We start from the raw sequence: 24746 nt of genomic DNA, 5'->3' as shown, positions 1-24746 counted from the left end.
TCATGGAAAATATATTCTTTTAAAACCAAGACCTCTTATTGTTCAAAAATACTTTAAAGAACATATAGAAATTAACCAAAGTATGAATATTATTAATCAAAATTATACTTCAAGTTTATTGTATAATACACGTGGCCAAGTAGTTAAGGCATTGGACTAGCGACCTGAAGGTCATGAGTTCGAGCCCCAAACGAGGGAACGTGTTGTGTCCCAGAGCAAAGCACTTAACCACACATTGCTCTGCGACGACACTGGTGCCAAGCTGTATGAGTCCTAATGCCCTTCCCTTGGACAACATTGGTGTCGTGGAGAGGAGAGACTTGCAGCATGGGCAACTGCTGGTCTTCCATACAACCTTGCCCAGGCCTGCGCCCTGGAGAGTGAGGACTTTCCAGGCACAGATCCATGGGCTTGCAAGACTAATGGATGCCTTTACTTTTACTTCAACTTTATTTTTTTCTCGTCATTTGATTAATTCACTTATAAAATATAACGAGAGAAAGTACCTTCAATTTTACATTACCTTGGGCTAGAACTTGATGTTAACAATGCAACAACCGCATTAACTGCATAGAAAACAGGCACACATCTTTAGCAAGTCCATCTATGTCAATTTAGTAGTAAGTACCAGGTTGATCATAAGTGAGGTGAGAGCTTTGCTCAATGTAATATCACCATATTATTGGCAGTAGTAAAAAGGCATGGCTGAACAAGAAATATCCATAAGATTGTTCAAAAGTATGACTGCTAACTATGCATCTGTTTGGCAGCCTGTCACTCAGTCAAGACCAATTTGGTGAGTCTTTGACAGTTAAAAATATCAACCATTTAAAAGTTTAAATTATTAAAGTTAACACGTTTAAAAACAGTTAAAGTTAATATAATTCAAATCTGAGAATTTCTTGATACAGGTTCCTCACACCTACTTCAAGTCATTGAAATCAATAGATCCACATCTTTATGCAGTTATATTCAGCAGTCTCCTCAATAAGTTTGCAACATACTACTGGAGTCCCACTCAAGAAACTGCAAGGGAACTATCAATTTGAAACTCTCAGTTAATTGGAAACATGATCGGATCTGTATGAATTTCCCAGAAAGCGTTGGCTTAATATAGCTTAGTTCTTTTCTTTTCCAAAATTGTGGTATGGCTATAGGTATTAGATTTGTCCAATTCTATTTTTGTTTTACTTTCTTGATTTGAATTTGAAGTGTTTGAGACACTTTCCTTGACCACAACAATTGCAACTACAGCTATTTTAGTTTAAAGCATAACTAATTGTTGCATTTGGTAAAAAAAAATGCAATACATAAAGTCTTGTTACAGTTTGCTCTACAAAACTATGGAAGCCTGCTTTCTGAATGATCATTTCACCGTCTCTTTTCCTCTTGCTATGGTTCGCTGACTACAGATTTTCTTCTAATCATCCAGTTTCATCTCTGGCCCCATATTTATATATTTCTTTGTTTTGACCTTGCATTGTAACAACAGTCTCCTCAGCTATCTTACTCTGTCAGTTTTAGAAATATATTTTACATTTGCTATACTATCCCTGTTTCTTTTGTAGATTAAACTATTCCTTATCATCCTTGTTTACATTTTTGCAGTCCAAGCTGCTACTTGAATGGGACCCTCACAGGAATTCTCCAACATTGTGCCACAGATCAGTTGTTCAAGTGGCATGGCCCTTTGAACATTTCAATCCCTCTAATCCCTTTCAATCAATATTCTCCCTTTCATTTACTACTTTACTTTGTTATCATGTTCCTGTTACATTTCATATACTTGTACTGTCCCAGATTATCTACTGTCAGCACACCAGCACAGTCCAAACTAGTGCCCTGACCTTCAGTCTGCAAGTTTCAATACTTCAGTACATCTTCAATTAATATCACTCCTTTATTTAAATAATGATCATCCATGACTTTCTGCCATGTTAATGTCTTGCATTTCTGTTAACAATATTTACAACCATAATCCTTCACAGCAACAATATTATTAAGCAACCAAGACACAGCAGAAACAATTTAAGGTAGCCTTAACATTCTCTTTTTGATTAATCTACTAATTGCACAGGTTTATAAATTGAGCAAATTAGACCATGCAATCATTCCATTTTATCCTCCTCCTAGTGTTCTAATTTAGAGAATTAATTCAACAACTGCTGTTGATGTCAGCCTTGGGACGGTAGTATCTTTAACCTTGAGACAGAAGGTTGCACTGTATACCACCCTGAGATTCATTTTCTTGCAGGCATTCACAGTAAATACAAAGAAACAATGGAATAAGTGAAAACCTGCATGCGAGACGGACAAACAACCAATGTGCAAAAGATGACAAACTGAGACCTCCAAAGTGAGTACATTGACTGTGGGAACAGTTCAGTGTCGGGAGGAGTGAAGTTATTCCTTCTGGTTCAAGAGCCTGATGGCTGAGGGCTATCAACTGTTCCTGAACCTGATGGTGTGGGTCCTGAGGTTCCAGTACCACCTTCCTGATGGCTGCAGTGAGAAGACAGCGTGGCCTGGGTGGTGGGGGTGCTTGATGGATGCTGCTTTTCTGCAATAGTGCTCCAAATAGATGTGCTCAGATGTGTGTATGGCTTTACCTGTGATGGACTGGGCTATATCCATTACTTTTTTCTAGTCTTTTCCAGTGAAGGGCATTGGTGTTTCCATACCAGGCTGCAATGCAAAGTCAATATTCTCTCCACCGCACATCTATAGAAGTTTGTCATCGTCCTAGATAACATGTTGAATCTTCACAGACTTCTAAGAAAGTAGAGGTGGTGCTGTACTTTGTAATGGTACTTGTATGCTGGAGTCAGGACAGATCCTCTGAAATGACAACATCGAGGAACACCAAGGAATCTAAAGTTGTGGGTCCTCTCCACCTCTGATCCCCTGATGAGGCCCTGGTCTGAGTTTTTGTGTGAAGTAAAGGATTCCATGGCACTAATGAAGAAAACTGAGCAATTCTCTGAAATCTCTCTCAAGTAACTCCTTAAGCAATGCAATCAAAGAAATTGTTTGGCTATTATTCCAAGAACCAAATCTACGATACATACTACGATAATAAATAAACTTTGATTGCTTTTGAGGTGCCTTGGTGGCATATTAGCATTGGTTTTCTGCAATGGCAACTTTTTTTGAAAACAAGATGTAAGATGGATTTGGATACTGTTGCTATTAAGATCTAATGCGTGTGTACTGAAATACTATTGCAAACTGGATAGAGTTTACAGCTTTATATATAGTTTTTTTTAATATATATATCATTTTTTACAACCACCTTTTGTCCTTTGAGAATGTCAGCGCTGAGCCCTCCAGTAAGCTGGTTGCTATTTTGAATTACTGCAGTGCCTGTGCTGAATGTTTTCTTACAGTGATATTAGGTCAGTAGTGAAGAATGCCGACCTATCAGCAATATTCTGACTGAAATGTTGCATGATTCACCGTGGTATACAGCATGTAGTTGATCAGGAGAGATGGAAGTGTATCCAGCACCTTACAGAGAAGCAAACATAGGAAGCTTTGTTACCAATAAAATAAGCAAACGTGACAATCGAATACTTAAACAGTTAGTCATAATTCTAGCCTCTCGCTTCATCTGATAAAGGATCTTTCTCTCATTTCTGACATCTCTGTTATCTCTGTTAACTAAGTGTTTAAAACAATGACTTTTCTAATCTGCAACAATTCTTTGTCCCGAGTTTGAAACTCACTCCAGAATTTTTAAAACTCCTGCATTTTTCAGATGGGAAAGCAGAGGAGTCAGCAATTCTTCACAGATTTCTAGAGGGTTACTAACCGCCCCACCCCTACAATCATAAATAAGTACACTTTCCATAGCCTATCCATGGTCCATCTCTGACATGGCTGGATTTAACCATTATATTGGTTCTTAATGTAAATTTGGTTAGTATTTATTGCCTATCTGAACTTTATAGTCCCATAGTGTTGCTGGTGTGCAGATCCTAGATTTAGATTCAGCAACCTTGAGAAAATGATTATAAATTTCCAAGTGAGGACGGTGTTATTTGAAAGAGAACCTGTAAATAGCGTTCTCCCCCCCCCCCCATGTGCCCGCTGCATTTAACCTAATGCTAGGAATCTTACGTTTTAAAATCTGAAACTCGTAAACGTTGTAGATGGTGCATGCTGTATCCGGGATGCGCCAGTGATGGAGGATGTTGATGGTAAATAAAGTAGTTGATGGGGTAGATTTGACCTAGAGACGTTGAATCCTCGGCAACTGTTGGAATTGGAGCAACAAGTGGAGAGAATTCTATATTGCCGCTGTTGAAATAGTTTCGTGAATTCGGGAGATGATATCCGGTGCAACAGGTAAGTTTCCACAGTGTGTGTATGTTTGTGCAGTGCCGTTTCTCATATCTGCTAAACTTGTAGCCTCCAAAATCCTCCTAATCAGCTGGAAGTTCGAGGTACCCAGCAAAGGTGCTGCTTTTTCGTCATTGGTTGGTTCATTGCAACTGTAACGGAAACCAATTTACTTCGGGATCAATAAAGTATGACTATGACTATTGCAAGCACTTACTGATTATTTTACAACTCTCCAAATTGCTGTTCCCAATTTCACCCCCATCTTGATACCTTCTTAAATTATATCTGTACTCCTAAATTTCAGGTGATTTATTTCGTAAATTTAATTCCGTTTCCGTTGGTAGTTCACCTTTCCAGCCTAGGTAGTAACTTTTGGAATATTTTCATTTCTTTCGCGTCAATTCATTTTTAATTTGGAAGTTCTGTAAAAGGTGTTTTGGCCACGTTGGATTATCCTCGCAGTGCTAGTGCCAACAGCAGGAACCCACCAGGGCGCCGAGAGTCCGGCATTGCTTCTGGAAGCACGTGGTTTCGGGAATCCAGGCGCCTGCGCGCAAATCCTGTTGCTAGGATACCGTAAACTAGTCGACCCGGAAAGTTGTCTGTGGCCGCGGAGTAGGGCTGTCCATCCCAGGTAAGAAGCCGGGGACTGGGGAGGGTGCTGCTCTGCAGGCGGGCGGAATCGTGGCCGGTAACGGAGAGGCGGTGGTTTTTGCTGCATCAGCCTGGGTAAAATAAAATACTATAATCTCCCCCATCAACTTCCCTTCCCCGGCTTTGGGCCTTGTTGAAAACCACCCTGCTGTGGACGCGAACGTAAAATTATATCTGAGGTTGTTCTGTTTTTCTATATTAATTTATCAGCCTTATTACTCATCAGATTCCAACACCGGTAGCCTTTGTGTTCCTGCTTCTCAACCTCCAATACCTGTCTCCAACTTCACCCTCTCATCTGCTCCCTTAGTTCCATCTGCTTCCCCCTATCACCCACCTGTCCCTGCCTTCGCAACTCCACTCCTCCGCCCCCTTCACCCTTCAGCACCCCCACACTCCTCCACCCCCTCATCTGCCCCCATCCTTCCCCACCCCCACACTCCTCCGCCCCCTCACCTGCCCCATCCTTCGTCACCCCTACACTCCGCCCCCTCACCTGCCCCCATCCTTCCCCACCCCCACATTCCTCCGTCCCCCATCCTTCAGCACGCCCACAGTCCCCACAACAAAACAGATATTCAACCTCTGAGTACTGTGTGAGAAATACAACCAACATCAACAGGACATCTTTCACGTGTTCATAGGCTTCAAGAAGGCATTCAATAGGGTGTGGCATGATGCACTCGAAGCCACAATGAAGAGATGCAATATGGGCTAGAAGCTGATCCAAACCATCAAGCAGCTCTACGCCAAAACTAGCAGTGCAGTACTCGTTCAAGGCACAGTTGGAGAGTGGTTCCACAAATCACCTGGAGTCCGACAAGGCTGCCTCCTTTCACCCACGCTGTTCAACATTTTCCTGGAGAAAATAATGATGGATACCCTGGAAGACCATATTGGCGTCAGAAAACAGATCATAACCAACCTTAGGTTTGCCGATGACATTGATGGGCTGGAAGGAAGACAGGATGAACTGGCCTGCCTTGTGAACCATCTGGATGGTACATCTACTGGATATGGCATGGAGATCAGCACAGAAAAAACCAAACTGATGAGAAAGTGAGGAGCCAATCTCAACAAAAACCACAGTTGGTGGACAAGAACTAGAGACTGTCAAACAGTTCAAGTATCTTGGCGCCATTATCAACCAAGAAGGATCAAGGCCTGGTGCTTGCAAGGATAGCCCAAACAACAGGAACACTGGCTAAGCTAATACCAATCTGGAGAGACAATAACATTGCTCTCAGATCCAAGTTAAAGGTCCTGTATGCACTTGTGCTCCCCATCTTCTTGTATGCATGTGAATCGTGGAGTTTGACAGCAGAACTGCAAAAGAAGATCCTGGTAGTAGAAATGAGATGCTTCAGAAGACTTCATTATCTCCTATGCAGACCACGTCTCAAACAGCAAAGTACGATGAACCATCACCCAACACATGAGACACTACAAGATCTACTATCCACAGTAAAGAACAGGAAACTGAGATGGTATGGCCACATAACAAGATCAATTGGACTGTCAAAGACTATTCTGCAGGGGAAAAAAGGGGCAGACTAAGGAAAAAGTGGACATGACATTGCAGAGTGGACCAGAGAGAGCTTTGCTGCAACCCAGGCGCTCACCCACAGCCCTGAGAGGGCTCATCTGTACATTGCCCCTATGAACCTGGCGGGTTGCGGGATCTGTAACTGCAACTGTAACAAATTAAACTGTTGTTAAAAGCATTACCTAAATGTGCTGAATCCAATCAGTTTTAAAGTTTAATTATGCAAATGAGTTGAGCAGTAATGCCAATGGTAACTACACATCTGACATCACAGAACAGTACAGCACAGGAGCAGGCCCTTTGGCGCACAATGTTATGCTGAACTAATTCATAATCAAATGGCCATCTAAACCAATCTCTTCTGTCTATACAACGTCTATAACCTTCCATATTCTTCTCATTCATGTGCCTGTCTAAACTGCTCTTAAAAATCCCTAATGTATTTGTCTACACCAGACAGCGCATTCTAGGCACCCACCACTCTCTATATATAAAAATAAATTTGCTCCTCATGAGACCATTGAAATTACTCCCTCTCACCTTAAATGCATGCCCTCTGGTATTAGACATTTTAACCTTTTGACAAAAAAGATACTGTCTGTCTACTCTATCTATGCCTCTCATACACTTCTATCAGATCTCCCCTCAACCTCCGCCACTCCAGAGAAAACAACCCAAGTTTGTCCAACCTCTTGTTATAACATATGTTGAGAACAGGGGGTAGGCCATTTAGAACGGAGTTGAGGAAAAACTTTTTCACCCAGAGAGTTGTGGATTTGTGGAATGCTCTGACTCAGAAGGCAGTGGAGGCCAATTCTCTGGATGCTTTCAAGGAAGAGTTAGATAGAGCTCTTAATGATAGCGGAGTCAAGGGATGTGGGGAGAAGGCAGGAATGGGGTACTGATTGTGGATGATCAGCCATTATCACAGTGAATGGCCTACTCCTGCACCTATTGTCTATTATGTCCTCTTCTCCAGGCAGTATTCTGGTAAATCTCTTCTGCACCCTCTCCAAAGCCTCAACATCCTTCCTATAATGGGGTAACCAAACTAGATGCAATATGCTAGATGCAGCCTAACTAGAGTTTTATTAAACTGTAATGTAATCCCCCGACCAATACACAAATGCTGGAGGAACTCAGCAGGTCAGGTAGCATCTATGGAGAGGAATTTCTGTCAACATTTCATGCTGAGACCCTTCATCAATACTTTTGAAGTCAGTGTCTAGACTAATAAAGGCAAGCATGCCATATGCCTCTTGCTTTTAACAATGTACAGTCTCTTTACATTTGACCCACCAAGGTGAACACTTTACATTCGGCCAGGTTAAACTCCATCTGCCATTTCTCTGCCCATATCTGCAACTGATCTCTATCACATTGTATTCTTTGCCGGTATTCTATGCTATCCAATCTTTGCATCGTCTGCAAAGTTATTAACTCACCCATCTACATTCTCATCCAGATTATTTATTTTATATATATCACAAACAGCAGAGGTCTGAGTATAGATAGATCTCTGTGGAACACCATTAATCACAGACCTCAAGCTAGAATAAATCCCTTTGACTACTACCCTCTGTCTTCCATGGGCAATTCAGTTCTTAATCTACACAGCCAATTCACCATTGATCCCATGCAACTTAATCTTCTGAATGAGCCTTCCATGTGGGACCTTGTCAAACGCCTTACTAAAATTTAAGTAGACAACATCCAAAGCTCTAACTTCATCAATCACCTCATCAGAAAATTCAATCTAGTTCACAAGACACAACCTCCCCCGCACCGTGACATGCTGGCTCTCCCTAATTAGGCCATGGATTTCTAAATGTTCATAAATGCTGTCCCCAAGAATTCACTCCAGTATTCCTTACCAATGACATGAGACTCACTGGTCTATAGTTTCCAGGAGTATCCCTGTTTCCCTTCTTGAATAATGAAATAACATTAGCTACTCACCAGTCCTCCAGGACCTCGTCTAAAGAGAACACAAAGATATTGGTCAAGGCCCCAGTAATCTCTTCTCTTGTCTCTCTTAATAACCTGCGGTATATCCCATCAGACCCAGGGGATTTATTCCACAAGCTATTTGAGTGCACCTCGTAAATGAAATGGAAATGCCACGCTGTCTAATACTTTGAAATATGCTGTTATTTTAATTGAGTTTTTACGAATATGAAATAAAATTTTAATAATATTAACATTGAAGTTGTTTTAATGAAACTGTTGGGCACAGTATTTTTAAAAGGGGCCTTTAATTTTACGATGATAATTTCATAATTCATTGGTGAACCATCTAATCAATGAGGTAGGAAAGATACAAGAATTGCAGATAATAAATTTGTGACACACATTATGAAATGGGGGATAATTGATTTATCTTGCTTATAGTGATCAGCCACTACCTTTTCACATGATTCTTTGTTTGTCTCAATGTGAACAGGGTACATGTCTAACCCAGATGTACTCTGAAATCTAAAGGCTAATTATGTACATACTGTATGTTATCAATTATAGATTGTGATTGAGTGTACAACTCTTACAGTATGCCTTAAGCCTCTTCCTTCATCAGTTTCTGTAGAAAATAAATTGTGAAATGTTTACGTGTGTGAAAGATTAGTCTTTCAATTCTAATATCTTGAAACAGTCAAATCTCTTCACTGGACAAACAAAAGCATTTTATTGTGAAAAGTATCAAAATGGATTTTGGATTTTTAGTGAGATTTTTAATGTGTTTCTCTCTTGCATTCATCATACAGGTATAACGATCTAATGCTAAACTGTATCCTTTAAATCAGTAAATCAACAGTCTAAACTTCATAGTTTTACATTTGTGAAAGCCTTGTGGAGACCACTAAAGAGCAATCATTAATATTTAGTACTCTTGTGAGATGATGATTCCCTGTGATATCCAATGGAGTATTCTGATGTTCCACTCAATTCACATCCAGGGAAATATCAACGAGCAGAGAATTTCTTTATAAAAGAACAGGCTCCATGTTCAGTAGATGAAGATCCTATGAGAAGTGAGAATTCTCAAATAGTTGGAGAAAAATACTCTATTTATATCCCTCCTGACGGATGAATAGACAATATTGCCCACCAGGTTACATATGATGTGAAATCTTATATGTATTGGTCCTGACAGTAGATAATGAATAACATAGTAAGTGAGAGATGTATTTAATCACAAAAAAAACTCTAGACTCATTTGATATAACAATTTAAATTTAATTTGCAATGCTTTTTTTCTACTGTATTACAAGGAATAGAAGTACTGAGAATGGGGGCTGGAGGAATTGGTTTAAAAAAAACTCCTGATGTTGTACTAAATGATCACAGTACACATAGTTAAATTGATAACTAGTTAGAGTAACGTGTTACTTTGTTTTCTTTCAGGCATCATGGAGATTGTATACGTTTATACCAAAATACGAAGTGAATTTGGCCGACAGTGCAACTTTTCCGATCGCCCTACAGAACTACAGACTGATATTGTCCCAGATCCAACGTTAGCAGAAAATTTCATTGAGAAAAATCCAGTCGATATGTTTGTACAGGTTTCAGAAGACATGTCGGAACATGAGGTAGAATTGAATGTTGTACTTTAAATGTATATAACACTCCTGATATGTCAGCAAGGAAACTGCTGTCTACATATTTCACCTGTATGAATAAGATGAAACAAATCACAGATTTTGGAGCATTCTCATCTATTAGCAGCTACTTGTGTTCAAGGGTGCATCCAACTAATGATTGGATATTATTCTACATACAGTATAGTTACATAGTGAATGAATCAGGATAATTTATGTGGATCAGGAGATGAAATATAAAATATTGGCATTGTTAGAAAAATGTTCACAAAGTTATGGCAAAAGAAGTTGCGATGCTTATTAAACAGCTGATGATTGCTTTGCTTCTGCACTAACTCTGTCCACACCCCAACAGAAATGTTACTAGCCTCACCAGCTTAGTATATAGTAAAATATATGTACTTTCATAATAAATTTACTTTGACTTGAGATATGATGATTGCTGAGTTAGCAGATTGCAGAACTCTTTTTGATGAAGGATAACATCCTCTGTATTTCTGCTCTCCATTTCATAAAAATATTTGTAGTATTACTGTACTCATTAATTGAAACATCTGTATAAGACATCTGAAGAATTTCAGCATTTTTGGGAATGTTATATAAAGGCATTATGAAGAATCATTTTTATCGTTTTATTAGAAGAATGTGCCTTTGTGATGAGATATAAGACGCATTTCTTTGGATGAGCTGAATTTGTAAGAAGTTGTAGTCTTCTTATAGCATACTTCCATTGCAGAAAAAGACGTGCTTTATTAGCTCTTCCCATAAATTTCTCAACCTGTTCACTTACTATCTCAATGGTGATTTCAAATATACAACCCCTTGTCATTCATTGACCATAACAACTTTTTTTTCAAAAACATAATAGTTTTAAGGTACTGTATGTGCACTTGTATTTCTCTAGTTACTTTGCCTCATTTTTTAATCTCACCCATTGTTCATGAATATATCTTCACTGATTTACGTTGTATCCAAATTCCTGAATTTTTACTGTTTTAAATAGAAGTTCTAATTTAATGGCAACATTTATTATCTCCCTAACTGCTTCAACAATAACTTGCATTAAAATTTACTTTTAAAATGTTAGAAAAATAAAGAAACCAAAAAATAGCTTAGTGCTTTGTGTGATTTTGTTTTCCTCCACAAAATAACTTTATCTCCAAGTAATGGGTGAGGTCTTTGTGACAGTACCAGATGACTATCTAGTTCCCTAAGATGTGCTAATTCAAATTAAGTTACTTTTTGCTTTTGACGAATGTTTTTTTTCACTTTTTTTCTATCCATTTTAAGGTAAATACAGAACATATTGCAACCGAGATTCGAGGGATTAACCACGTGGAGGGTGGTTGGCCTAAAGATGTAAACCCAAATGATCTGGAGCATACCATGCGTTACCGAAAGAAAGTGGAAAAGGATGAAAATTATGTCTACACGCTCATGCAGCTGAGTGGTGTAAGTGATATTAAAAAGGAGACTTCAGTTCAAAATAGTATATTCTAGATGCTCTAAATATTTCAACATATATTAGTACAATAAAATTAGCAGAGGTCATAGTGCTCATGTCAAACCGAGTACTCTAACTCGGTGGCTCATTGTTTGTATACGTTTAGCTTTTAAATTCTTTCTCGTAAAGTTATTGGAAAATAATCATTAGCAATTATGGTTACTTAAACTGCTAAGTATTAGATTTAAATGTGTGACAAGTTAAGTGCACAATTGATTTATATATACATCCATTTTATGAAAGTAAATGATCACCTAAGCACAAGTTGTGATTTCTATCAAGCCAATGGCAGAGCAAAATCTGGAAGCCACTTGCAGTTCTTTGTAATTGTTATGTGTACCTTGCTTAAAGTTGTTGCTCAGTTTGTACATATGCAACTTCCTTCATTCTTCCCCGCCCCCCCATCCTCCCCAACCACAAAAAATTCATACCCAGTGCGTTGTGCCCGAAACCAATAGAACAGGGGTTCCCAGCCTGGGGTCCATGGACCCCCCCCCCCCCCAAGTTAATGGTAGAAGTCTGTAGTATAATAAAAGTTGGGAATCCCTGCAATAGAATGTGGATGAGCCTTTAGTACCTGCAAATAAATTTTATGACCTTTGTTTTTTTTAAAATTAAAGCACTGTGACAAACTGGGATCTAATGTTCTCTGGGGATCTGTGTAGACCAGTAATTCTCAACCCTTTTTGGGTTATTGTCCCCCTTGGCTCCCTGACCACATCTCTCTTTCCAGCCATTACATAAAAATTACAAAGAGTTTTGATTTATGATGTACAGTGGAAAATAGGAACCGTAACTTCAAAGCAGTGACAAATAATTACTAAAATTATTCAAATATATTTAAAGCTACAACTAAAATAATTTCTTCATTTAATTACAGTAAAAACAATTTTTGTCAACAATTTTTGAACGTACATTATCAATCTAACTATTCACTACTTCATTGCTTTTTCACCTTTCAATGAGACAGACGGGCTTGGTGCAGTGATATCAGCTTCTCAACATCAGGCTGAATATCACTCAGAAGGAGTATCATCCATATTATTCAGTAACTTTCAGTCTGCTTTGTTGCTTTGAAAGAAGTTGGGCGACTGCACTAAAACTGCAGCCCACTAACTAGGATGTTGGAAAGGTAATTAAAAACACCTTTATCAGGCTAGTGGCACTGTGGCCAGCTCTGAGGCTCAGGGAAGGCAGAGTGATAGTGGTAGGAAACCTGCTAGTTAGGGGGATGGACAGGATATTATGTGGCTGCAAAAGAGAAGCCAGGGTGTTGTGTTGCCTCCCAGGTGTTAAGGTCCAGAATGTCTCAAAGCGGCTGCAGAGATTCTCTAGAGGGAGGGTTAGCAGCCCGAGGTCATGGTGCACATTGGCACTTATGATATAGGTAGAAAGGGGGGAAAGAGGCCCTGTGCAGCGAATATTGGGAGTTAAGGAAAAGGCTGAAGAACAGAACCTCTGGATTACTCCTCATGCCACATGCTAATCAGGGCAGGAATAGAATGATGATACAGATGAATGAATGGCTGAGGAAGTGGTACAGGGGTCAGGGTTTCATTTTTCTGGATCATTGGGATCTCTTCTGGGGAATGCATGAGCTGTACAAAAAGGGCCGTTGACACCTGAACCCGAGGGGGACCAATAGGCTCGCAGGCAGGTTCACTGGAGCTGTCGGGGAATGTTTAAACCAAGTTGGCAGGGGAATGGGAACCACAGTGATAGGGCTGAGGATGAAGCAGTTGGTATACAAATCAATGCAGTGTGTGGTGAGACCGTGATGATGATGGGGCAAAATTGCAGTCGGTGGGATGAGGTGAAGGGTAACATGGGGGCAAAATTGAAATGGGTGATGAATGCCGGACTGAAGGTGTTATATTTCAATGCACGCAGTATACCGAATAAAGTAGATGGTCTTGTAGTTAGAGATCGGCAGGTATGACGTTGTGCACCTATAGCAAATCAGAAAATTCAGAGTTCAGAGGCAGTTGTTGTTTAGGATGTAAAAATCCATCCTTTGAATGGTGGAGATTTGCAAAAGAACTTACAAGTTGAGGAGAGTAACAAAAAAGTTGTGCGGATAGTTACAGTTGGCATTAGGAATATCAGTAAAATAAAATTAATTCAAAACTGTACTGTGAGATAAATATTTTCTGGAGTTGGAAATTGACTGTCCACTCCATTTTTGCAGATCACCTTCCCTTCCCCACTGCAACCCATCTGCAGGAGTTACATTCTTTCCTAATTTACTTATTATTTAAAATCTAAAGCAGTAAAATGAAGTATTCAAAAATGAAACAATCTTAGCATTATTAATAATTACATGCTTCATGGAGGCCAAGAAAATAATTTTAAAAACAAACAAAAAGGCTTGACATTATTGGCCCATATGGTGCTGTTTGCCACCCATTGTAGGGTAGCTAGTTGAAGCAGTAAGTCAGCTCATTTCAGGCTTCCACTCTTGCATATTGCAATACACAAGTCAGGAATGAGCCAGAGGTCTGATGCCAGCACATCTGACCATCTACTCTGCTGCTAGGCTCTGATTTGAATCCAGTGGCAGAGTAACTTGTCATGGTTGGTGTGTGGACTCGCGTTGGAGCAGTCCTTCATTAGCCAGTACAACTGTCATGCCGGTATATGGAGTGTGGTTCTATTTAAATTGGAATGTTGATTTAAATTGAAGCAGTAAATGTTTTTAAAAAAATTATTACTTAATTATCTTAATTTCTATCACATTAGTGTTTCCCTGTAAATATAATATTTTAAATTAATATTTTCAATACCTTGTTTTAATTAAATCTTTTTAATTTGTCTTTTGTACTTTTGATAATCAGAGACACTTAGAAAGTTACAAAAGCCTATGATTGTAGTGAGCTGATCCTTGGGTGGAGCCAGGCATCACTGCCACTCGCTGAGAGCTCTACCTCATGGTGTGGAGGCCAGGAGAAAGTTTGGAGTCATGGGCTGCAGAAATTGCATGGCTGTAACCTTTGCTTGGGGAGCAAGTTCAAAGACTGTCCCAGATCTAATATAATCTAACCCATTAAATTTTCCATTTGTCTGATGGGATTTTTAAAGCTTAAATCAATACCACAGGGATTAGTTTGGAAGCTTTCTTCATGTAATTTCAATATTGCCAATAGAATTGATTGCTAATTGACAGATAGCAAGTAACAAGCAGCAAGGACGATTTAAATATTTGTCCTCAAAGAGCTAAATGTTCCATGCATCAAATACTACACAGCACTGAATTTTGTTTTTTTAAACAGTTAATGGACCACTGCATTAGACAGAATAATGCTATCAATATTTATGAGGAGTATTTTGAAGATAAAGAGGAGTCTGCGGGATCAATTGATGAACCACCTTCTGCAAAAACCATAAATGTTTTCAGGTATTTTTCATTTTTAGGAATTCTGTAGATCTCTCATTAGATAATTTTAAATTAACAGGTATGATAATTCTTTACAATTTCTAAATATGTGTGTATACTAAAAATTAAAGTAAAATATCAAAAAAGATTTACTAACCTTACTCATAGCTCTTCATCATTTTGAATATGAAAAAAAGAAAATAACATTTTTAACCAATAACACATTTACTCATCTTCCGTGTAATCATCTACTTTGAACTGAGAAGTTTTTGCAGTTTTGTGACTGGTGTAGATTTAACAGGTTTATTCCTTTGGCACACACAAAAATTAACAGTAATAAGTCAATTCATTCCTGTCACCAATGTACTGTAATATTACTGTGTATCACCTTAATGGTAATATACTGCAAGATATTTTAATTATCTCCATCTATCCTGGAAAGGAAGGTGATTACCATGGCTGGTCTGATTGATTTTTGGCAACAAGGTTCTTGTGTGTATATGAAATTGCATTTGAGACAACAATGGATGCTTTCAATATGGCCATCCTTACTGAAGTGCAAATGTCTCACTCATTGTTTCTTACCAAGGTTCACACAAGAAAATTAACCCTGAACACACTGGACGGATGTGGCGTTTCATTTCCATGTTCATTTTTCTAATTATACTGTTCTAAGGGGCAATGATCACCGGTGTACCTGTAGCCAGGAACAATTGGTTTTTGTAAAACACTAAGTCAGCATAGTGTTCATTACACCAGCTCCTCTTGAACTTGATGTAGTACTGAAAAGCACCTGACATTTGTTGATTCACACCAACAACTAGAAGTAACAGCCATACTGTAAGAAGTAGATTCTTTAAGTAGCAGTGGCGAGGTACATTTTGTATGATGCTGAATAAATTTCAGCTGTGAAGTTAAACTACATTGTTAGCCAGAATGTAGAGCTCTGGAATTGAAGCACTGGTATCAGATGAATACACACGGAATGCTGGAGGAGCTCAGCAGGCCAGGCAGCCTAAGGAAATAAGTAAACAGTCTACTTTTTTCCCCACTGTTATCAGATCCGTTGAGGATGCAGATTAATGGTATAAGCTGCTGCTCCCTCATACTTCTGCCAGATATTTAGTGCACACATATTTTTACCAAATGCCACCTTTATGCCGTAAGTATATCAAAGTTGTAGATGGCAATTTTTAAATTCTAAGGACGGAAGGTGCTGATAGTTATAAATTCACCTTGAAAGTATTTCTGGTGAAGCATGTAAATGAGTTGTGTATACCAATATGTATAAAAATTTGCAAGTTCATCCTATAACTAAGTTTGTAAATTATTTTTGCAGCATTTAATTAGGAGAGTTATGCTTCTTTTATCTTAAGAGCTAACTGAGATAGAAATAGAAGTTGATCTTGTTCAGGAATTTGTGTAATGAAGGAAATATGCCTTTATCTTTGTTGTTTCATTTGTTAGTGACCCTAATGAAATTAAACGGACAGTATCTCATCTCTCATGGCATCCAGATCAAGGGAAGAAACTGGCAATTTCCTACTGTTGTTTGGAGTTTCAAAAAGCTGGTGATAATATGAATCCTGACTCGTACATCTGGGACTTGGGTAATTCATTTGATAGCACTGTGCTGTAAGGCAGTTATTGTTGGAACTTTTGCTATGGAATGCAATCACACTGAAGAGCATATGGAACTTTATATCAATATTATTATTTCCTCTGCATAAAATATGGGGGAGCTTGTATAATTGTAAATTGTCTTAAACGTCTGCCTTGCATACTTGCCATATTGTATTTATTCTCTTTCTTGAATCAAAAAGCTACATATAGCCCTAAAGCTACAAATTTCTGAAATTATAAAAAGAAAAGTCTAATCTAATTTAATCACAGTTCAACTTTGCATATCTCCTGGTTATCCAGTCTTCTGTTTGAAAGCAAAATATCTGTGGTCATCTTATGGGGAAATTATCACCCCTTATGGAGCTTGGCAATTTTGAGAAGGTAGTTTCAGTCTAAAGTGGGCAAAATGCAAACAAAAAAAAAACACCCAGGCATAAACGTTGAATGCAAGAAGGAAATCTGAGAAGATAATATCAGTGTATCAGATAAAATATGGGTTGAGTTAGCAGGAGCTGCCATACTGCCTTTAGGTCTGCTATATTGGAAATAAGACATAAACTGCCTTTAAAGTCTAATGGTAAGAGCCACTTGACATTTAATAGATAATGTCTTTTCATTGATTCAATTGCTGGGCAGTTTGTTTTATTGATTAACCATGTATAAAATTATAGCATAGAAACATAGACATGGAAAAATAGGAATGTCTTTCAGCCATTTGAGTTTACTCCAAAATTCAATATAGTCGCGGCTGACCTATTGTTTTTCTCAGTACTTTCTCTCCTACACCTTCTTATGTATTTTGTGCTTAGAAAGTTATTATTTTTACAGCATGAAATCAACAGATTTAAAAGTTACATCTAGAATAAACAGGTATTAAAATATAGTCCATAACTAATTACCTAAGGCATAAGGAAAATAACATTTATGCATTTTTTTAATCCTGTGGGTTGGCGTGGTGGAGAAATGTCCATACCAAAGGAGGTGTAAGGCACTCCTTCCCTCTGCTAGCCTGCAGGTCACCTTCAGGCAAGGTGTGGCATCTTCTTAGCCTCCCCTCCCACCCACTGTGTCATGTGAAGCTGGATCAGCAAAACTGTAGGTAACACAAAGATTAGGGGCGTAGTGAAGTGCAAGGAAAGCTAATCAAAGATTACAGCAGGACCAGCTAGAAAAAAGGCTGAAAATGGCAAATAGAATTTAATACAGACTAGTGTCTTTGTGAGGGCAAACCAGGGTAGGACTGACATAGCGAATGGTACAGAATGCAGAGTGCAGTAAAACAGAAGGATCTGGAAATACAGATCCATAATTCATTGAAAATGGTGTTACAGGTAGATAGGGTTGTAGTGAGAGCTTTTGGCACATTGGCTTTTATAAATCAGAGTAGTGAATACAGGCATTGGAATGTTATGTTGAAGTTGCGCAGGACACTGGTGAAGCCTGATTTCGAGCATTGTGTGCAATTGTGTTCTACTTACCTACAGAAAAAATATTAAGAAGATTTAAAGATTAGAGAGAACATTTACAAGGATGTTACCAAGAGTTGAGGACTTTAGTTAGAGAGAAAGGTTGAATAGGTTAAGACTTTCTTCCCTGGAGTGTAGGAGAATGAGGGGAGATTTGATAGATGTAGACAAGGTTATGGGCAGTATAGATAGGTGAAAGGCAAGCATGCTTTTCCCATTGAGGTTGGGCGAGACTAGAACTAGAGGTCATGGGTTAAGAGTGATAGGTGAAATATTTAAGGGGAACCTGAGGGGCAACTTCTTCACACAGAAGGTGGTGTGAATTTGGAATGAGCTGACAGCAGAAGTGGTGTTAAAGAGAAGTTTGGATAAGTACATAGATGGGAGGGGTTTGGGTGGCTATGGTCCAAGGTGGGTGGGTTGATGGGACTATGCAGAATAATAGTTCAGCACAGACTAAATAGTTTGAAGGAGCTTGTTCCTGTGCTGTAGCTCTCTGATTCTAATGTCATGATATTCATGGTGTGTAAGAAATTTTCTCATAGGATTTTATCTTTGTTGTTCTCTAAGTATTCTAAGCATGCAGTGTGACTTAAAATGGTGCAACTATTTTTCTTTTACCCTGTATCCAAATACCCAGATATTTATTGTATATTTATGTACAAAATACTCCTGATTGGAAAATATTTATGTAGAATTCTGTGGTTTACTTGAGAAATGTGTGATGTATGCTGCATTATGCTCCTGTCAAACACAGGTGATGACACATTATAGTATTGTTTGTAATGTTAATGTTTCTTGCCTCCACAGAAAATCCAAATAAGTACGAGATGGCAATAAAACCAGTATCTCCTCTTGTTTGTCTGGAGTATAACCCTAAAGATTCACACATTCTGGCTGGGGGTTGTTACAGTGGACAGATTGGTCGGTAAATAAGTTTTGTTGCCAAAGATGTAATACTGAAATGTAAACAATTAATAGAAATTAAGTCATTTACAAATGTTAAAATAAAATTTCCTCATCCCGTCTAGAAAATCAAATGTTTTTTTAGCTGATTTGCATTAATTATGCTTGGGAACAGTGTGACATAATGGAAAAGCCAACCCAGATATCACTGAGTGATCTCCAGTATTGTAATGTTTATGGCATTTCATTAAATGAAAAGAACTTGCATTCCTAAAAAAAAACCTCTTAATTACATTAAAGTTATAAAAACAGAATATGAGCCATGATAAGTTATCAAATTAGCAATATTAATATTCTACAAACAGTAAAAGTTTGTCAAAAATTATCAGAAGTATACAGACACAATTACTAAAGATTAAATGCTAAAACTAAGCCAAGTTATGGAAGAAACTAATCTGGGGTTTAGAAGAATGAAAGATGATCACATTAAAAATCAAAAAGTTCTTAGGGGGATTGATACATTTGCTGAATTATCATTTTCCCTGCCACAGAAGCCGATAACTAAAACTAGGAATGATAATCTTAGGCAAGAGGCTGATCATTAAGGTGTGAGGTGGGAAGAAATTTCTTTTCTTTGTAATCTTTGAAATCCATTGGAATGTAGAGGGCTGTTGTTGATCAATGAATGTAGGGTCAGGTAGATTAATGGATTCAACAGAGATGTTCTAATGTTCAATATGATCGTGACTTCTGTGCCGGTATTACTAATATAAGACAAGAGTTCTTTCAGTAGATTTCCTTAATTGACCCAGTCATTCTCTTAATAGTATCCACATACTGAACTGGGAAAATGTGAGCTCTAGATTATATAAATATCCAATAGGAATGAAGTACCCTGTATATAATTAGCTTAAAATCACTCTATTTACCAAACTAAAGATCACGGAAGGGCCCTTTCACAAAATTGATGGGTCAAGGCCATTGTAAGATAATCTAATAACTCTGGCTGGTAACTTAAATGAAAAATCTGTCTGATGCAGAAAATTTTCTTTTAAAGTGTTGTATTTCTAGTAAAATAGCCAGAGAGAAGAAATGTTGAATTATCAGTCATTTGTAGATGTTACATGGAATTGATAACATGACACATCAACTCTTATTTAAATTTTTCATTCAGAATACTATGTACACATTGTTTTCACAGACAGACAAGTTATTTTCACTGAAGACAACGTAGGCCAGGGTAAAATATTGTATTAAGTGTAACATTTTTTTCAAAGGAAAATAATTGACCAAATGAAGGTACCTTCACAAACTATTACAAAAATATCAATGAGACTACTCCAACATGAAATTGTTAGCACATCTTGCTTCCATTATATAGGGTACTGGGATACACGAAAAGGAAGTCAGGCAGTCGAAATGCCTGCAATTGAGGTTGGACATCGAGACCCAGTGTATAAAATTATTTGGTTACAGTCTAAAACAGGAACGGATTGTTTTTCTACTTCTACTGATGGACAGGTAATTGCATAATGAGATGAAAATAAATTTATATTTTAAGTAATTAATTATTTTTAGCAATGTTGAATTCAGATTGCAAAGAGACTGATCCTGCAGTCAATTCTGGAAAGGGAGAACCAATGCCATAGAAAACGAAACATAGGGGAGCTTAATAGCAAGATGTTAGGGCTAAATTGCAAAGCAGGACAGTCAGCAGGATTTCAGGAATTGTCGAATTACCAGAAGGAAGGTGATCAGCAAATTGCAAGCGAGGCTGAGAGGACAAGTTGGGAAGAACAGCTTCCAGACCATGGCACATTAACATCAACAGTAGGAGAGGAAGGACCATCGCTTGTGGGAAGCACTGCAGCTAAACTAGCCTGAGACCAAGCTCTAAATTGACAGCATTTCAAACTCATAAAGTAGGCAATATACATCAAGAAAGTTAGGTGTAATTGGACAGAGGAACCCAGAGAGAATCTAGCTCAAAATAACATTAAAATTGATAGATAAAAAGAAAAATATTAAAACCTAAATCAGAGTCTAAAAGTAGGTATAATTAATCAGCGTTAACCACTTGGCCTCAGCATATCAGCTGAAGCTATCTGTGGTCTAGTTAATGCAGAACCTGGTTAGTAGCAAATAAATCCCAAATGCTGACAAATTTTGCTTTATTAAATGCAAACTGTTGTGTAGCATGGATTCATGTCCACAGTATCACAGTTTTGAGACTGAGTAGCCTTGATGATGACTGAGTGCATTTGTTTTTCTTTTGAAAGGTGTTATTGTGCAGTTACAATACTTGCAGGAATTTATTATAAACCTCTGTTCTTTGCCATTTGACCTTGTGGCTACCGCTTCATGACCTGAATTAACAGAACCTCTCAACTGATGATATTTGAAATAGGGCAACACAGTTCTACAATTCTCTTGATTGGTACTTACCCCTTATCTAATATCACCCAAAACAGTTATTAGTTAATTATGCTATTATGTTTGGAACATTGATATGCGTAAACGGGCTGACATCTTTTCTGTCCAATACAAACAAGGTATATTTCTGAAGTACTTCATTAGTTGTGAAGCAACTGGGAGCTAGTAAGATTTTGAGAAATTTATAAAATACATTTATTTATATCATCTTTAATTATATATTTTCTTACCAGAAGGGAGTCCTTGTGACAAAATTGTACTATAAATCAAAAACATGGTTTATTCATCGTCAACCACATCAGCCAATGATAAGAGCACTATTGTAATGCTATGGTTTGTGCCTATAGGTACTGTGGTGGGATATCCGGAAAATGAGTGAACCAGTGGAAAGACTCATCCTGGATGTAACAAAAAAAGATAATCCAGATATTGCATATGGAGGTGTTTCACTGGAGTTTGAAACCACAATGGTAATTAATGACTTGCTGGATAGGTATTTTGGCATGAAGCATGTTACAATGGAACATTTTACCAGCAATGAAGGAATTATGCTGCTCAGTTTGATTGAAAATTTGGACTATGAGCTTTAAAAAGACAGGAGAAAGAAAGGTTCTCTAGACATAGACATACTTTCATGTACTTCATGAAAGATTTTCATGTTAGGCAATAAGACCATAAGATTTTAGAAGCAGAATTAGGTTCTTTGGCCTATTGAGTTTGCTCCTGCCATTTCATCATAGCTGATCCATTTTCCCTCTCAACCCCAATCTCCTGCTGCTGTTGCTTCAGCACAAGGCTGGCAAAAGCTTGGTTACCTACCCAAGGAATGATTCTTAATACAGGAGGGCTCAGAAAAGAAGACAAATATAAAATCACACACAACATGTTGGAGGAACTCTGCAGGCCAAACAGCATCTAAGGAAAAGAGTACAGTCGACATTTCAGGCCGAGACATCGACTGTACTCTTTTCCATAGATGTTGCCTGGCCTGCTGAGTTCCTCCAGCATTTTGTGTGTTTTGCTGGGATCTCCAGCATCTGAAGATTTTTCTTTTGTTTGTGACAAACATAAAATGCTGGTTTAGCATCATCCCTATTCCCATGCATTTTGAATACGCATATTCAACTCTTTCTTTCTACAACTGGAAGTTAGGTAGAATCTTGTAGTAAATTTGCCTTTTTTAAAGCTGTGGATGAATGAAAGAAGTAACTGTATGGGAGAAGTTCCCTAAAAAAAAACAAAGAAAAAAAATACTGGAAGGCAAGAGATGGACTGCAAAATGCACATTTTGTTTTAACTTTTGGGAACATCAATTCATTCATAGACATTGTTTATTCAGGTTCTTCAGTATGATGGAGGAATGTCAGAACTACAGTATATGATTTCTACTATGAATGCATGACAGATATAGTTTCCTCACATATGACTCGCAGAAAGAGAGTTAAACTAGTTGGTCCTGTCATTCAGCGTCGTACTCTGAATGAAAACACTTTACTGTGTTCCAAAATGGGATTGATTTGGCTTTTTGAAGTTGATTTGGCTTTTTGCTGATCTGTTGCACAATTTGCATTTGGAAAATTTAGATACTTTCAATGATTAAGTGTTACAGTACAATTTGAAACTCAGCTTATAAGTAAACACACTAAAGTTTACAGCTGTTAATTTGAAATTGAATCTGTATATTAAAACCAGGGAGAATTAGGCCATTCAGCCCATCAAGCCTGCTCCACCATTCCATCATGGCTGACTTGGATCCACTCAACCCCATATATCTGCCTTCTTGCCATAACCTTCGATGTCCTGGCCATCAATTTTCACTTCAAATATACCCATGGTCTTGGCCTCCACAGCTGTCTGTGGCAGAGCATTCCACAGATTCACCACTCTAATAGCTAAAAAAAATTCCTCCTTACCTGTGTTCCAAAGGGTTGCCCCTCAATTTTTTTGCTGTGCCCGCTAGTTCAGAACACCCCCCACCATAGGAAACATCCTCTCCATATCCACCTTATCTAGTCCTTTCAACATTTGGTGGGTTTCAATGAGGTCCCTTCCTGCATTCTTCTAAATTCCAGTGAGTATAAGCCTAAAGTTGCCAAATGCTCTTCATATGTTAACCCCTTCATGCCCGGAATCATCCTCATAAACCTATTAAGTCAGACTAACTTTCTATTTTGCTTTTCTGCCTTAGTTTAATTAAAAATTTTCCATCACATGAATATTCTGAGGTGGAAGGTGATCCATATTCAAAATTCTGCTGCGTGACCATTGCACTAACATAGCTTTTCTCACATGCCTATCACTTCCCCCTGGGTCCCCTCCTCCTTCCCTTTCTCCTACAGTCCACTCTCCTCTCCTATCAGATTCTTTCTTTACCCTCAGTGAAGCCGAGTGGGTGGGAAAGCCCTTTACCTTTCCCACGCACTTGGCTTCACCCATCACCTTCCAGCTAGCCTCCTTCTCCTCCCCCCACCTTTTTATTCTGGCATCTTCCCCCTTCCATTTCAGTCCTGACGAAGAGTCTTGGCCCAAAACTTTGACTATTTATGCTTTTCCATAGATGCTGCCTGACCTGCTGAGTTCCTTTAGCATTTTTGTGTGTGGTGCTATTATTTAACCACTTTGTTTAGAGCTTTAAAATTAATTTTTAAAAATGCTGTCTTTTCTCTAAACAAAATTCTCATTTGTATTACAGTGTTCAGTAATTATGCTTTGTCTCTATAGCCAACCAAGTTTATGGTAGGGACTGAACAAGGAGCCGTAATATTAGGGAATCGAAAGGGAAAATTGCCAGCTGAGAAGATAGTTACTACCTTCGGTGGTCATCATGGTCCTGTCTATGCCGTGCAGAGAAATCCTTTTTACCCAAAGAACTTTCTGACGGTTGGGGACTGGACAGCCAGAATTTGGTCCGAAGAGATCAGGGAATCATCCATCATGTGGACAAAGTGAGTAAAATGCTCATATGGGATAAAACTAAAAGGTAAATAGAAAACATATCCCTCTTACTGGTAGTTGCACAGCAGATAAACAAAGATGTTGACATCTTCCGAATGTGTGTTACTGATTTTAAAATAATATTGGTAATGCACATGCTAGTCCAAGGCCATTAGCTGAGTGAAATGTGATTACAATTGTGGAACCGTGGTCCATTAGATCATTTTCCACTGAACCATGAAGCCCTCAACTGGACAAATGGAGCTTTTGTTACAGGCAACTTTGAAACTGCTAAGTATAATTTCAATCTTTTGGGCAGTTAGTTTTGAGTTATTTAAGCATTCAGGAATTCAAGGTTAGTTTCTTC

General features: G+C 38.3%; 1 protein-coding gene across 2 annotated transcripts in view; it reads left to right on the top strand.

Annotated features, from left to right (window-relative positions):
• Positions 1-4912: 4912 nt before the first annotated feature.
• The window catches only part of dnai2b (dynein, axonemal, intermediate chain 2b), a 46021-nt gene continuing 26187 nt past the window's right edge, over positions 4913-24746 (top strand). For both annotated transcript variants that reach the window (XM_072241927.1, XM_072241928.1), the window contains exons 1-9: positions 4913-4978; positions 9944-10131; positions 11431-11592; positions 14914-15038; positions 16485-16627; positions 18917-19030; positions 20394-20533; positions 21793-21915; positions 24167-24390. In XM_072241927.1, the coding sequence (XP_072098028.1) occupies positions 9949-10131; positions 11431-11592; positions 14914-15038; positions 16485-16627; positions 18917-19030; positions 20394-20533; positions 21793-21915; positions 24167-24390 (1214 nt within the window). In that variant the 5' untranslated portion in view covers positions 4913-4978; positions 9944-9948. The remainder of the gene's footprint in view (positions 4979-9943; positions 10132-11430; positions 11593-14913; positions 15039-16484; positions 16628-18916; positions 19031-20393; positions 20534-21792; positions 21916-24166; positions 24391-24746) is intronic.

This window comes from Mobula birostris, chromosome 24, assembly GCF_030028105.1.
Source record: "Mobula birostris isolate sMobBir1 chromosome 24, sMobBir1.hap1, whole genome shotgun sequence".
Lineage (NCBI taxonomy): Eukaryota > Metazoa > Chordata > Chondrichthyes > Myliobatiformes > Myliobatidae > Mobula > Mobula birostris.
Note: the sequence above shows the minus strand (reverse complement) of the source record. Positions and strands in the feature narration are given on the sequence as shown.